At 49.4% G+C, this 12,730-nt stretch overlaps 1 protein-coding gene and 1 long non-coding RNA gene across 7 annotated transcripts in view; one reads left to right on the forward strand and one right to left on the reverse strand.

Moving 5' to 3' along the window:
* Positions 1 to 276: 276 nt before the first annotated feature.
* LOC130148961 (uncharacterized) lies at positions 277 to 5,575 on the reverse strand. 6 transcript variants are annotated; one of them, XR_008821726.1, is made up of 3 exons: positions 5,477 to 5,575; positions 4,436 to 4,661; positions 277 to 2,290 (listed from the first exon to the last, which is right to left on the reverse strand). It is a non-coding gene; the product is annotated as an uncharacterized LOC130148961 (long non-coding RNA). The 6 variants fall into 6 exon arrangements; XR_008821727.1 differs by lacking the exon at positions 5,477 to 5,575 and adding an exon at positions 5,088 to 5,293; XR_008821729.1 differs by lacking the exon at positions 5,477 to 5,575 and having other exon boundaries at positions 277 to 658; positions 2,046 to 2,290; positions 4,436 to 4,964.
* A 176-nt stretch (positions 5,576 to 5,751) lies between these two features.
* ACVR2B (activin A receptor type 2B) overlaps positions 5,752 to 12,730 on the forward strand; it is a 108,277-nt gene continuing 101,298 nt past the window's right edge. Inside the window, exon 1 of the mRNA XM_056337618.1 lies at positions 5,752 to 6,146. Coding sequence (XP_056193593.1) covers positions 6,095 to 6,146 — 52 coding nt within the window. The 5' untranslated portion in view covers positions 5,752 to 6,094. The remainder of the gene's footprint in view (positions 6,147 to 12,730) is intronic.

Consider the following 12,730-nt stretch of genomic DNA (forward strand, 5'->3'; position numbering starts at 1 on the left):
TATGGGCATGGAGCAAGAGATTAATAGATTGCCATTACTGGAGGCTGTCACAGTCACCAGGATTGTCGCCATGAAGCTATTCTGGTGTTGCTACCACCAGTTTTGGAGCACATTTTCCTGACAGACATCCAGGCAATCTTAAATGTTTCAAGCAGAAGAGATTTTGCTGCTGTGGCACTTGGTAATCTCTTTGAATGGTTAAGTACCACCAGCTGGTAGAAACATCTTCCACCAAATTTAAGATACATTGATTTCCACTCACTGCAACACGCACTCTTGGAAGTTAGAGAGATATTTATTTTTTTTATTAGCTAAGCATCACCAATGCTGTATTTGTATATTACAGGGAAATTGAGGGAGAGAGCTTGAAAACAGGTCATTAAAATCAATGTCTAAAGTTTGGTCCTGTAGTCCACTTACATAAATATTGTGCTGTTCCACTCCTGGCCACTGGCTTTTCCAACAGCTGGAGCATTTGTACCTGAGGTTCAGGGAAGTCTCTCTGCAAGCTGCGGGAGGAGCAGCACAGCTTGGTGCTTCAGGGGAGTTTGAATGCTGGTTTCTCATCACTAAAAAGCATAGTAGCACTCAAGGGCGTAAGACAAAGCCAGCGGCCACAGTAACCTTAAGTAGCGTGAATCTCACGTGAAGAAAATACCTGAAAGGAACATGAAACATCAGGCAGACCTTTAACGCTATGTCCTGGGTTAAAAAAAAGGTAGAAAATGTGGTCCTTTACCAATTAAGCATATATCATCATTGAATTAGTCATATGACATCCATCATGTTCCCTGTCTAAGCACAGATGTCTCCAACTCGAGTGTGGACGTGCTCTGGTACCCATTGAGCTGGCATGACCTGGCGGTATGGATTAGAGCCTGGATTCTCCTTTTTGGGGATGGGTAACATGCTGATGGTACAGCTACCGTCCAGCACCAACCATCCTTCAGAGCCTTCTTGCAATTAAGTTCCCCACCCAATAGGCCAGACAAGTTCTCCCAGATTTAAAGGGAAATAATCATATGACGACTCTGCTAGTTATAGCAGTAAAAAATAACAAGCTATGGCCCAGAAGTCCTAACAAAATCCACAGGAAAGTAAAGCGATGCTAAAGATCTAACCTGAGCAAAGCTTTGGCACACGGCTCTGACGCCGGCTGACACATGCCAGTTGCTGGTATTTACTCTTTAATCCAAATACAACTGAAAACCAAGGGAAAAGTTCCAGTTCTGGAGAATGGCAAAAGTGCTGGTGTATGGGCATCTTGGTAACATCCCTTTGCTTTGAATACTCCCCCCTCCTAATCTGTCAACATCTGACGCCGTGCTCTTTAGTCTGGAGCTAATAAAAGCTATCAAAAAATATCGTTTAGGGCCCGTTCTGTCTGCCGTATCACTCGCTATTTTTACTGGCTACACTGAAGCCAGACCGCAAAGGGCAAATTTGTCAACGTGGGTGGGCTTTTTTGGTGCGAAAACCAAGGGCTCGTACAGACAGTAGCAAAGACCATCTGCATCCACGTCTGGAAGTTCAGAAGGCTCTAATTTAAAGCTGCTTTCAAATATAGAAATTCCAGCGAAGTTAATTGTAGCTGCATCACGGAGAGGTGACAGCAGCGAGTCCTTAGAAAGCTGGGGAAGATTTAAATCTGTCTCAGGTCTGTTCCCGTTAAGAGTTAGGCAAAGCCACTGGGAGCAGTGTCAGGCTAATACTGGATATAAATCCTACTAGGAAATTCTGCAGGTGGGGTGCTGGCTGAACAGCAACAGCATTTCTTGAAAATAAGGATCAAGTTCTTTAGCAAAAGCACCTTTTCTCCACGTGAAGAACTGTGCAACATCTTTTTATTTTTATATTAATTGGCCTGTGCTTTTAAAAGCTTCCTAATTCTGCTCACAACCGAGAACTTAGCTTACCGTTATATTAAGAAACTGCTTCATAGTGTGGGCTGGTTATTACCGGGAAGTGCTTAATTACAATAAAATGCGTAGTTAAAGTGACAATTTATTTACTCAAGGTTATGAATATAAATTGGTTTTTCTTACCCATGCGTTTTGAAATGGGAAGGTAGAGGCTGGGATCCCAGGAGTTCCTTTACGCTGAGTGATTTCCTACAAGCAGCTTTAGGGACCGGTAGGGAAACTGCAGCCTGCAAACCAGCTTGCTGTCTTGGGGCTGCAGTGCACGTTCCTCACCTGTTGCAAGTGATGCAAGTTCTGCTTAAGAAGGCTGGAAATGGGTCCCCTTAATTGCACCAGAGCTCCGTAACCTGCAACAAACCGAGGCCGAGCTGCAAAATAAATCCATTAGTGAATATCTGAAGAGATAAAGGAAATGTTGGGCCCCCTTCCCCCAGTATTTTCCATGTTTTATAACACCTGTCAGTATAAATTTCCATTCGCTGAAGAAATTGCATTTCACGAGAGCTACAATAGGATTTTAAGATAAATGACATGCGAGCACTGCAGTTTTGTACAGGCTTAAGTGATCCAAGTATCTTTATCACATGCGGGGTATCAAAATACATGAATTTGACTTGTTACAACAGTCACACGAGAAAGATTGAGTGTCATATGAGACCGCAAAGCATAAAACCATCTTAGCTAAAATTTATTTTAGTGCAGGAGGTTTTTCTAACTGTTAAGTATAATTATTTAAAAATGGTCTGAGCCGTGCAGCTCAGACAACTGGAAACAGAAAGAAGCTCTTGAAAACGCTGCTTGTGAGGGCACTTCTTGCAAGCAGCGCTTGCTATTAACATTTGCTACCTTCGTTCATTGCTATTTCCAAAATTCTTGGAGGCTGACAAAGTTTTTAAGTGTCATCTTGCTAAGGCTGTAACATTATCTCCAGTGACAACACTCACTCCTGGGCTTTTATGTTGCCAGTAGAGAAAACATTTTAGCTTTTCAGCAGGGTAAACATCTGCCTGTGAAACAATGTAAGCAAGACGGACTGCAATTTAATAAATGAAAATTCAAGGTATCGTTTACCTCTGGGCGAAAATCACCCTGAGTCCAGCTCCCTGTGGGTTTCTGTTTGCAGCATTGCCTGCACCGTGAAGCACCACGCTGTCCAAGTGCAAAAGGCCACACCATGCCTGTCTTACTGGGTGGCTTCAGGACAACATCCGAAGCGCTCTGGGCCCGTTTCCTCAAAAGCGATGACAGCCCTGTGATAAATGTGCTGCCAGGTCCCTGCCTGTAAAGCATGAAGTCAGGTACTGTCAAATGGGGCTTTTCATAGCGCAGCAATTAAAAATAGGAACAACGTTCGCCAGGGAGCGTTTCAGTCTGGGCAGGGACACAGCCCCAGTGATGGCCAACGTTAGCCACGCTGCCCGCTCCCGGGGGTAATATTTTCTTGGTATGAACTAAATGTCTTGTTTCAGCTACTGATGGGGACGCCGGTACACTGAAACACTGTGGTCATATTTTATCCCCCCATATATTTCTCTGTACTTCAGCCACTCGGTAGCTGTTTAAGAATTTATTCCTTGAATGAAATAAGAAGAAATATTGATGCCTTATTTGCTTTTGAATGAAGGAAGCAGCCTTATACAAAATGTTGACCCATTATTTGTCCTTGAGGCTTCAAACACATCCCGAGCTGCTGTGGCCCACGGCCAGGTGTCACCAACAAGTGACACTTCCTTCTCCTTCCATCACTGTGCTGCACTCCCTTTTGCACCCTCATGGACTTCTCCGTGACTTGTCCCACCAGCATGCAGCAACAAAATCAGTCCTGGCTGTCACCAGATTAAACAAAAACAAACCAACCCTACTTCTGAGCGCTTGTTTCTGGATAAATAGGGATCATCCCCAACCCCCACCTTTGACAGACACGTCTCCTCAGCGCCCACCCTTGGTTTGACTAGCTGGATGACAATACCCACCATGCTGCTTCTGTGCTACAGACCTGCCCAGCATTAGCTCTTTGTGGGCTTGTTTTTGCTGCTTTTTGCTCCAAAAAATTTTTTCCTGAGCTTTTTATTGTAGCTTTACCCATTGCATTGCCCATCGGTGTGCGCGTTAGCTGCAGCTTTCCCCCCAAGAGTACCGTGTTTAAAGTCGCAACCGCTATATTCCCGCCAGTGTGTTCCTTACAGCAAACATATGAATGAGCTATGATACCATGAATGATACTATTAATCAGTTTATTGCAACTGCACCTAGGAATCCCATTCACAGTTAAGACCTTGTTACACAAGTGCTACACGTATATAAAAAAAGTCTCCAGCTTCAAAGAGGTTACAAGCCCTTATAAAAGCCACCTGAAGTTTCCTGTGAACCTCTTACCGTAAAAAAAATAATATATGTATTTATTCTGGGAAAAAAAAATGCTGCTCAAACTTTTAGAAGAATGATTCCTATTTAGTCTTATCTCCCTCCAGAGTTAAAAAAGCAAATTATTTTAGTAATGTTTTCAGCCTTACCCCCACCGGGCAGACGGCAGGGAGCTAAGCTGGGGCTCAGCACCCTGTGCAGCTCGGCTGTGCCACGGCCCCTTCTCTCGCAGACCCAAATCGTGGGGAACGACCCAACTCCGGCACCTTCCCCTCCGCCTCCTTCCCCTCCAGATTGCTCCGGTGCTCCCTAACGCCGTGCTATTTAGCGATTATCATTAAAATAAATTGCGGAGAGCGCTCCATTCCTGTAATCCTGGCAATAGAGAAAACCTCGTTAACACGGAAAGTGACGGCGGAGGTGCCCCCTCAGCCCCGGGCACTGTCCCCGAGCAACCGCTCCTGCCACCCCTGGGGGTCAGGGCACTATTCTGGGTGCAGGGTCCCCGGGGCAGCCCCCCGCCCCCCCCCCCGCCTGGAGCTGTTGGAGACGGGCTCTTTTTTCTGCAAGGACACGGTTTATTCCGACGCCCCGGGGGGGTCACGCCGCTAGCTCCTCCGGCCAGGCGGCGGGTGCCGGGGGTTCCCGGCGGCCGCCCCCTTCCCCCGGGGGTCGCCCCGCGCCCCCTCCCGCCCCCCACGCCGCAGGCTCCCCGCGGGGCGCGGCCTGACGGACAGCGCCGCTGCCCACTCAGCGGCCGCGGAGCCCCCGCGCGCCCCGCCCCCTCCAGCCGCTTTGTACCGAACATCCGGGTTTCCCCCGCTGGCTCCGCGCTGGCTTCTCCCTTTTTTTAGAAGCCATTTTGGACTCGGTTCAGGTTTTTTTAATTATTAAAAAAAAAACCAAACCAACAACAAACCACGCGCGCGCACAAAAACCCCAACCTCCCCTTCTCCCCCCCCCCCCTTTTTTTTTAATTTATTTTTTCCGCTTTGTGTTGTTTGTTTGGTTTTATTCCCCTCCCCGGTAGATGGCAATTCCCGACCCAGCCCCTGCTCCCGCCGCCCCCTCGCCCCGCGATGCCGCGGCCCCCCGCCGCCGGCCCGCCGCCAGCCCCCCGCCCCGCTGCGCGCCCCCTCCGCGGGCTCTTGCCTGGCGCCCCGCAGCCGCGCTGGGTGCGGGGTCCGTACCCTCGCCAAGTTTCGCTGCGGCCGCCGCCGCCCCGGGAGCTGCCGGCGCCGGGAGCGCGTGTGCGTTGCGCGGGGGAGCGCGGGGTGTGCGCGCGTGTGTGTGTGTGTGTGGGGGGGGGGGGAGCTGCGCGTGCATTGCACGGGGCTGCGCGTGCATTGCGGAGAAGGGAGGGGGGGCGGGCTGATTGTGCGCGCACGCGGGCGTGTGCGCTCGCCCCTGCTGCTGGGGGAGCCGGAGGGGCTGGGTTGGGAGGAGGAGGAGGAGGAGGAGGAGGAGGAGGGGGAGTCGGTGTGTGGTGCACGCCGCGCTCCCAGCACAAAAGCCCAGGGAAAGAAACTCTTGGAAAGCTCGGAGCAAACGCCGGGGCCAGGCAGGAGCAGGTCGAACCGTCCGGGGCTGTTCCTCTCCACTGGATACCTTTTGCAACTGCGGAGGAATTAAATCCGATTTATTTTTTTTTTCAGGATTTTTTTCTTCTTTTTTCTTTTTAAGAGAGAGAGAGAGGGCAGAGCCTCGCTTCTCCCCCCTTCTTTCACTCTCTCTCGATCTTTTTATTTTTATTTTTGTTTCCCTTGGGGACAGAGGGGCACACGAGGAAAGGAAAAAAGTAAAGGAATATGATTGCTTCGTGGCTGACTTTCGCCTTGCTTTGTGGAACTTTCTGTGCAGGTAAGTGCATTTCGGCGTGTTTACCTCCCGCTCGGGCTTACGGTCGCCTCTTCAAATGCAGAATTGAATGGGCCGTGCAATTATACTTGCAGCCACCCTCCAAACCAGCGCAGAGCAACCAGCGAGCCTACAAACTGGGGAATAACCCCACCGCTGCGAGCTGCTTCGTTTGCTTTATTATTATTATTTTGCTTTTTACCCCCTCACCCTCGTTTTCTCCCTGCTCGCAGGACGAGCCTTCCCGTGCTGCTTTTTGTTCCCTTCAGGCAGCCTGTGGGAATTAATGGCAATGTAAACACGGCGCGATATCGAGGAAACTTTACAAAAATGGGCATTTACTTCTGGGCGGGTGCTGCGGGAGTGGGGTGGGGGGGTTGCTGAGGGGGGGAGAGAAGTTGGGAGCAGCGGGAGGAGACCTGGGGGTTGCTCCGAACATGGTGCGGAGCCGCGCAGGTAGTGGCCATGTGTGCGCTCAGCTCCTGGCGGGCTGTGGATCCCGGGGGGGTGGAGGGGACCCCTTCCACCCCGAGAGGGACCCCCGCGGTTCCCCCCCTCAGCCCCCCCGGGACGCCGTGGTCCCGTCGGGGTCTGACCGTTAGCAGGAAAGGAGCCGTTCGGGGCTGGCTGGCGCTGCGGGGAGCCGGGAGAAAGTTGGGAAAAAAGGGGGTGTGCGGGGTGGGGGAGGGGGTCTGGGGGAGCATCCCCCGGGAGATGGCTTTTGTGGCGGGGGTGTGTTTGTGTTTTCTGTGGTCTTCATGCCGTTTATATCACGGAACGGGGCTAGCCCCCAAACTTCAGCCGCAGCCTGCGGGTGCGCGTTTGGCCGGGGGAACCGGGGGGGAAGTTACCCGGGAGCCCGGGCACGGCCGGGGGCACCGGGCAGCGCTGCGTGGGCGGGGGCTCGCCGTGGGGTGCCCCATCCCGCAGCCCTCGGGGTACGTGTCAGAGCTCCTGTGCCCCTCTCCAGCACTGAAAACGCGGGCACGCTCGAAATCCCCACGCTCCCCACTTTCCCTCCTTGTTTTTTCTTTTTTAATTAATATTATTCCCCCCCCCCCCCCCCATTCCTTTTTATTATTGCTGGGTGTACGGGGCGGCAGCAGTGTTGCCCCCCCACTCGCTTGGTCACCAAGACCCCCTTGACTCCCCTCTGCGGGGGGCTAAGCCCGCCGCCCCGGCGCTGGGCTGTAACTTGTTACGTTCCCTCCATTTCCCAGCTCGGGGAAGGGGGGAGGACGGCCCGGGGGGTGGGGGGTGGGGGGGGCGCCTGGTTGTAGCCGCGGAGCTTCCCGGGGGCAGGGTGTGGGAGGCAGCGATGCTGCAGCCGAGCCCGCTCCCCGCTCGGCGACGGGCAGCCCGGGGACTCCCCGTGGGCTCGGCCATCGCGGCTTCATTGTATTGCAAAGCGGGGGGAAGGGGGGGGGGCGGGGGGGTTCCCCGCGGGGGTGTGTGTCCCCCCGCCCCGGGGAAGGGGCTGCCCGGTGGGGGGAGCGGGCGGCGGAGCCGGCCCCGGGGCGCTCCTGCAGCCGGGCTTCCTTTGTTCCGAGTGCCCATTAAATATGCACTGCCACCGCCTGCCTTTGGCATCATCAACAGTGCCATCGCTTCGTTATTTTTATTATTTTTTAAGTCACACCGCAAGCGTGAGGCCGGGTCGCGGGGGGGAGGGGGGGGGGGCGGCGATGAAAGGGGAGCGGGCAATAAGAAACGATAATTAAAAAAAAAGAAATTGATGGTGAGCAAAGCCAGCTTAGGCTTTTTGATCTGATGGCTGGGACACTTGTACGCAGCTTTGTTTCCATGTGTTGGGAAGGGGGTTGTGCGGGCTTGTATTTACATAGCAGTGCTGAGGGGGAGCAGGTATTTTGGAAGGAGGGTGGGGGGGGTGGTGTGTGTCTGGGGCTCTGTATGTGCCATCAACATTCGTGGTGCTCGGCGTTGCTATCATCACAACAGCTCTCTTGGCTGGAAAATTCTATTATGTGCATAAAGGAGATTTATGGTCAATGTATTTTCTTTCCATCTATCTTGGAATCCTTTTATCTCGGGTGATTCAATAAAAGAGATGGCTTCCGGGGGTTTTGGTTTTTGTTTTGGGGATGGGGTTGGCTTGGTGGTGGGTTGGTATTGTTTTTTAACCCGATCCTATGGCTGTGTGCATATAGTGGCAGAAATCTAAGTTGGAGGAAAAAAGCAATTGCTTTACAAAAAAAAAACAAAACCAAAAACCAAACCCTGAAAGCTTGTTAAACGTATCATGTTATGGAAAGGATAATCTGATAGGGCATACCTATGCTGACTTACCCCCCCCCGCCCCCATTAATACAGTAAATGCCAGAAAATTAATATAATTCTGCTTATTTGGAAGGGTCCTCTTGAATCATTCAATCAGTGCGTTAGGAATTCTGTAAATCCCTCCCTCTCCTTTAAAGCCTTTCTGGCGATATTTATGAGTATTTATCAATGTGATCTTCATTGTCCAGTTTTTCCTAAAGCTGTTCAGTCCAAACCAATAAAGAAAACAACCTCAAATACCCAAAGTTGCAGTGTGTTGCTGGGATTCATAGCACTGGGCTTTGCTTGAAGTATGTCTTTTGTGTGTGTACATGTTAGGACTATGCGAAAGTGGTGGGCTTTTCAAAAATCGCTTGACCTCCATTGTTGATGCTTCTCATCGCTACCTTGGCTGGCTGTAACAAAGCGAGCACAGGCTGCTATTCTTTAAAAAAAAAAAAAAATCTGTTATGCTTAATTTTTGGAATACTGAGGATTCATTGAGGAAAACATTATGTTCATTTTTAGCCCTTTGTTTGCAAATTTTCTTCAGGCCAAATGTTCAGAAATCATGTTTTAATCTATGAGCTTTAGAAAATACAGAAGGTGTAAAAGGATTTGTCTTGCAGAATGCATTGCTAACACGTTTTCCCGAGCCATTACATTACTTTTATTTTGGTGCAAGTTTAAGTAATGCCATGCAGCAATGAACTGTGCTGCAAATGGGTCTGGTCTCCTCTTTCACCGTCTTGTATTTATCCTCTTGTGCTTGAGAAAGGGAATAAAACTGGCTTCATTAGCTTGCTAATTAAACACAATGAAGTGCATGGCCCAAGGTTAATGGCAATGGCCTTTAAAAACACAAAACTCTTGAACAGGTGTTTGGGATATATATTTTTTTAATCTGTCATCAAATCTAGATAATTATACCGCCGAGATCACCATTGTCACAGTTCTGTGGAGAAGAAAATGCTATGTTAGAGGTGCAAGTGCACAGTGTATTATTTTTAGTGGCATTATTTATAAACACCTCTCCAGGTCCTGCACAGCCTGTGGTTTAACTCCGCTCTTCTCCCCCTGCTCCATTTCCAAGCACCTTCTGCATCTTCCCTCTGGTCTATGTTTTTGTGGCTTGGGCAGGGTTAAAACTTCAGTCTCCCCGGGCTGGAGTGAGGGTCTAACCTGAGCCTGGGTAGTTAACTGAAGTATTTAAACACTGAGATTTCTGCCAGTTCTTGTGCCTTTGAGCAGCCCATCCAGGCTGTAAGGCTCCTACTTGCTTGATGAGATAGTAAGAAGCAGCCAATTAAAGCGGAGGTCTCTTAACTCCCCGTATTCGAGCTGTCACCAGCCTCCTGTCCACTCTGGTCTCCATCAGCTAAAACATGCTTGTCAGGTTTTTTGTGCTTTATGTGACGCAACAGTTGTAGACCTCCCCTGCTGCCACTGAATAGATGGTAGAGAAGAAAGAAACAGGCCAGCCTCACTTTTTTTCCTTCCTTTTTTTTTTTTTGTTTTGTTTTTGTTCTCTCCTTTCTCACCATTTCCCCCCCCCCCATCCCCACCATGCAGGCACTCCTCGCTTTGCAGATCAACTTGGAGGGGTTTCCTGGCTGTACTGGTTTTAGGAAGCAGGGTGGGCACACAGGTTGAGAAGGAAGAGGGGGTGGCTTTTGGAGTGTTGGTAACAGGATGGCTGGACCAGCCTGGGAATCCTGCTGCTGTGATTTGCGTCATGCCTGTCTGCATGGTGGGTTCCTCTGCAGAAGTATTGCAGGTATAAAAGGAACCAAGGGATGTTTATCTTGATAAATTAAGAGAGAAGGAGGTGGATGGAAGAGATAGTTTGAGGCTGGGCACTTACTTGTGTGCTCTGTCTGCATGGTCCCTGTTCCTAGAAAGCCAGGACACCTTTAAATTAAAACTAATGGACATCAAAGTTACTCCACTTTTAGGCCTTGCAGTGGAAGGTGTTTTGGCTGTCATGTTTCAAAGCCTACTGTTAGAAGTATTTCTAAAATTTAACGTTAATAGTAGGTGACCATGTGGAGCTGCACTAGAATAGTCAGAATTTAATGTGATTTTACTAGTGCTGCATCTTTCAAGCCCCATAAAATACAACACTGTTCTACCAAACACACCCAGGATGGTTATTTCGAGCTTAATGTAGTAGCTGTAGTCTAAAAGTTGCAGAAGCAACTTGATGACCCCCCTGTTTCTGGCTGTGTGGCCGAAGCAAGGTGATGCTGGACGCCCCTTCTGCCGGCAGCACTGCACCCAGCGCCGGGGGCACAGCTGGCTTCTCACCACGGCACCCACCCCTCGCCTGGAAACCTGTGTACCCAGCCCCATCAGCCACGGCTGAAGAAGCGTTGCTGTCCTTTGGGATGGCTGAAGGCAGGGAGACAACTCGGGTGAGTTCAGTAGGAGTCTAGACCCAAGAGAGAGCGCTCGTGGGGTCTTACCTTCAGTTTTGGCAACTGGAGAACTGCTTATGCACTGAAAAAGTTGCAAAGGCAACTCTGGTGAAGTCAGGGTTGGCTGGTACCTGCCTCAGAGTTGGTCGTCTCTTGCTGCCACGTTTTTTGACACCACTCCTTTGACACAGCGTTTTCCAGGTTCCCAGGTCAGATGCGGGCAGCGTGGTGCTGTGCCTTGGCACTACCGCAGTACCCTGCGGTACCCCGGCTCCGGCGCTCTCCCTGTAACAAAACATTGTGGGAAGTTGGGAAATGGGAACTGCAGACCGTAGTCTCTGCTTTAAAAAGGTGTTGTCTTTCCCTTTTATCCCTCCTTGGCCTTTGATTTTAAAACTAGCAGGGGGGTGTGATTTTCTTGCCTGGCCAATAGCACTGCCTGGATCTGAATTATTCAGTGTAGCACTTGGCATTCTGCACCCTGTTCCCACTTAAGCTCTTTTTCGCCTGTTCCTTCATGTGGAGATTTTCACATCAGTGAAATTGGATGTGTTTAAGAGAGGTGTTTGTGGCCGCAGCATTCACCAGTGTAAGCTCTCTTCTCTCCTGCCTTTCCCCTCTATTAACCATTGAGGGTCAACTAATGTCTAATCTCTTTGCTTCATTATTACTTCATTCTGGAATAATTTTGTATCTCTTTAGTCATTTGCTCCTTTAAGGTGTATCAAAAAAATATAAATCACACCCATCTTCCTTGTAAGTTTTCTTGGAACTACTGAAGTCAGAGGGGCAGAGAAGTAAATTAAAGATGAAATGCTCTGCCTGCATTTTGCAGACCCAGCACATTTTATGCTTAGATTTGAATATAACCATTGGTCTTTTTCACCAATTTCATGTTCTTTTCTCTCTGTCATGTTTCTCCCTTACTACGGTATAGCTTTGATTCAAACTAAAAGTTAAGAGCGGCAATTGTCAGTGTACACTGTAAAATAATAACATGCTTCCCTCTAGCACGCAAGTGCCTCTTATTCTGCCAGTATTTGAGTCCTGTAGCTCTGATTATGTTATTGCATGTGGCATTGGTCCATCATGCTACTTAAGAAAAATACGTTACTGCTGTCTAGGTGCCTTGAAAAATACAGTTCTTCTTTTGCAAAGTGCTGTTTGTGTAGAGAAAAGGACCCTGTCCCAAAAGCACTAAGCAGAGGGGCCAAGTGCCGGAAAATGGGGCTGTCTGCAAGTGCTCCCTGCTACATCGTGAAGTGGCTCACCCAAGGTCACACCAAATATTTTGTACCTATACTAAAAAAGTAAGCTGTATGGGAAAGTGTTGCTGTATTGGCTAAAATCAAGCTTTAACCTGGTAGTGTGTTCTGGCCACCTTATGGGATTTTTATTATTATTATTGTTGTGTTATTCTTTTTTTTTTTTTTTTTTTTTCCCTTTTGGTGACTTTGGAGGTGGTTGGTGTGGTTTTGCTTTTAGAGAAGATCTTTTCCTCTTACATTGGGTTGCCTGTGAGCAGGGGCTGGCTCATGCATACAGGTTTGTATATTTAAATATAAAAGAGACATAGCGGAAGGAGCAAGCCTGTTTGTGCTCAGCTGGAGGAAGATGCGAATTAGGTGTTTCTCATTAATAATTCTGCAATTTCCAGCTTGGTGTGCCATTTCATCGCAGATTCGGTTTCGGATCTTAGGGGAGCTGTGCAGGCAGGAGGCTGCTGGGAGGAGGGCACAGGGCTAGGTGCAGGCAGGGCTGCCTGGTGGTGGGTGCTGGCCAGGGGGCAGCCAGGACTTGAAGAACCATTTTTTGGCTCCTTGATGGGTTTGGGAAGGAGGGGTGTGTTGGGGAGCTGAAACAAACCTGTTAAAATGTTTGCACCAGAGCTGT

This window comes from Falco biarmicus, chromosome 4 (genome assembly GCF_023638135.1).
Source record: "Falco biarmicus isolate bFalBia1 chromosome 4, bFalBia1.pri, whole genome shotgun sequence".
Lineage (NCBI taxonomy): Eukaryota > Metazoa > Chordata > Aves > Falconiformes > Falconidae > Falco > Falco biarmicus.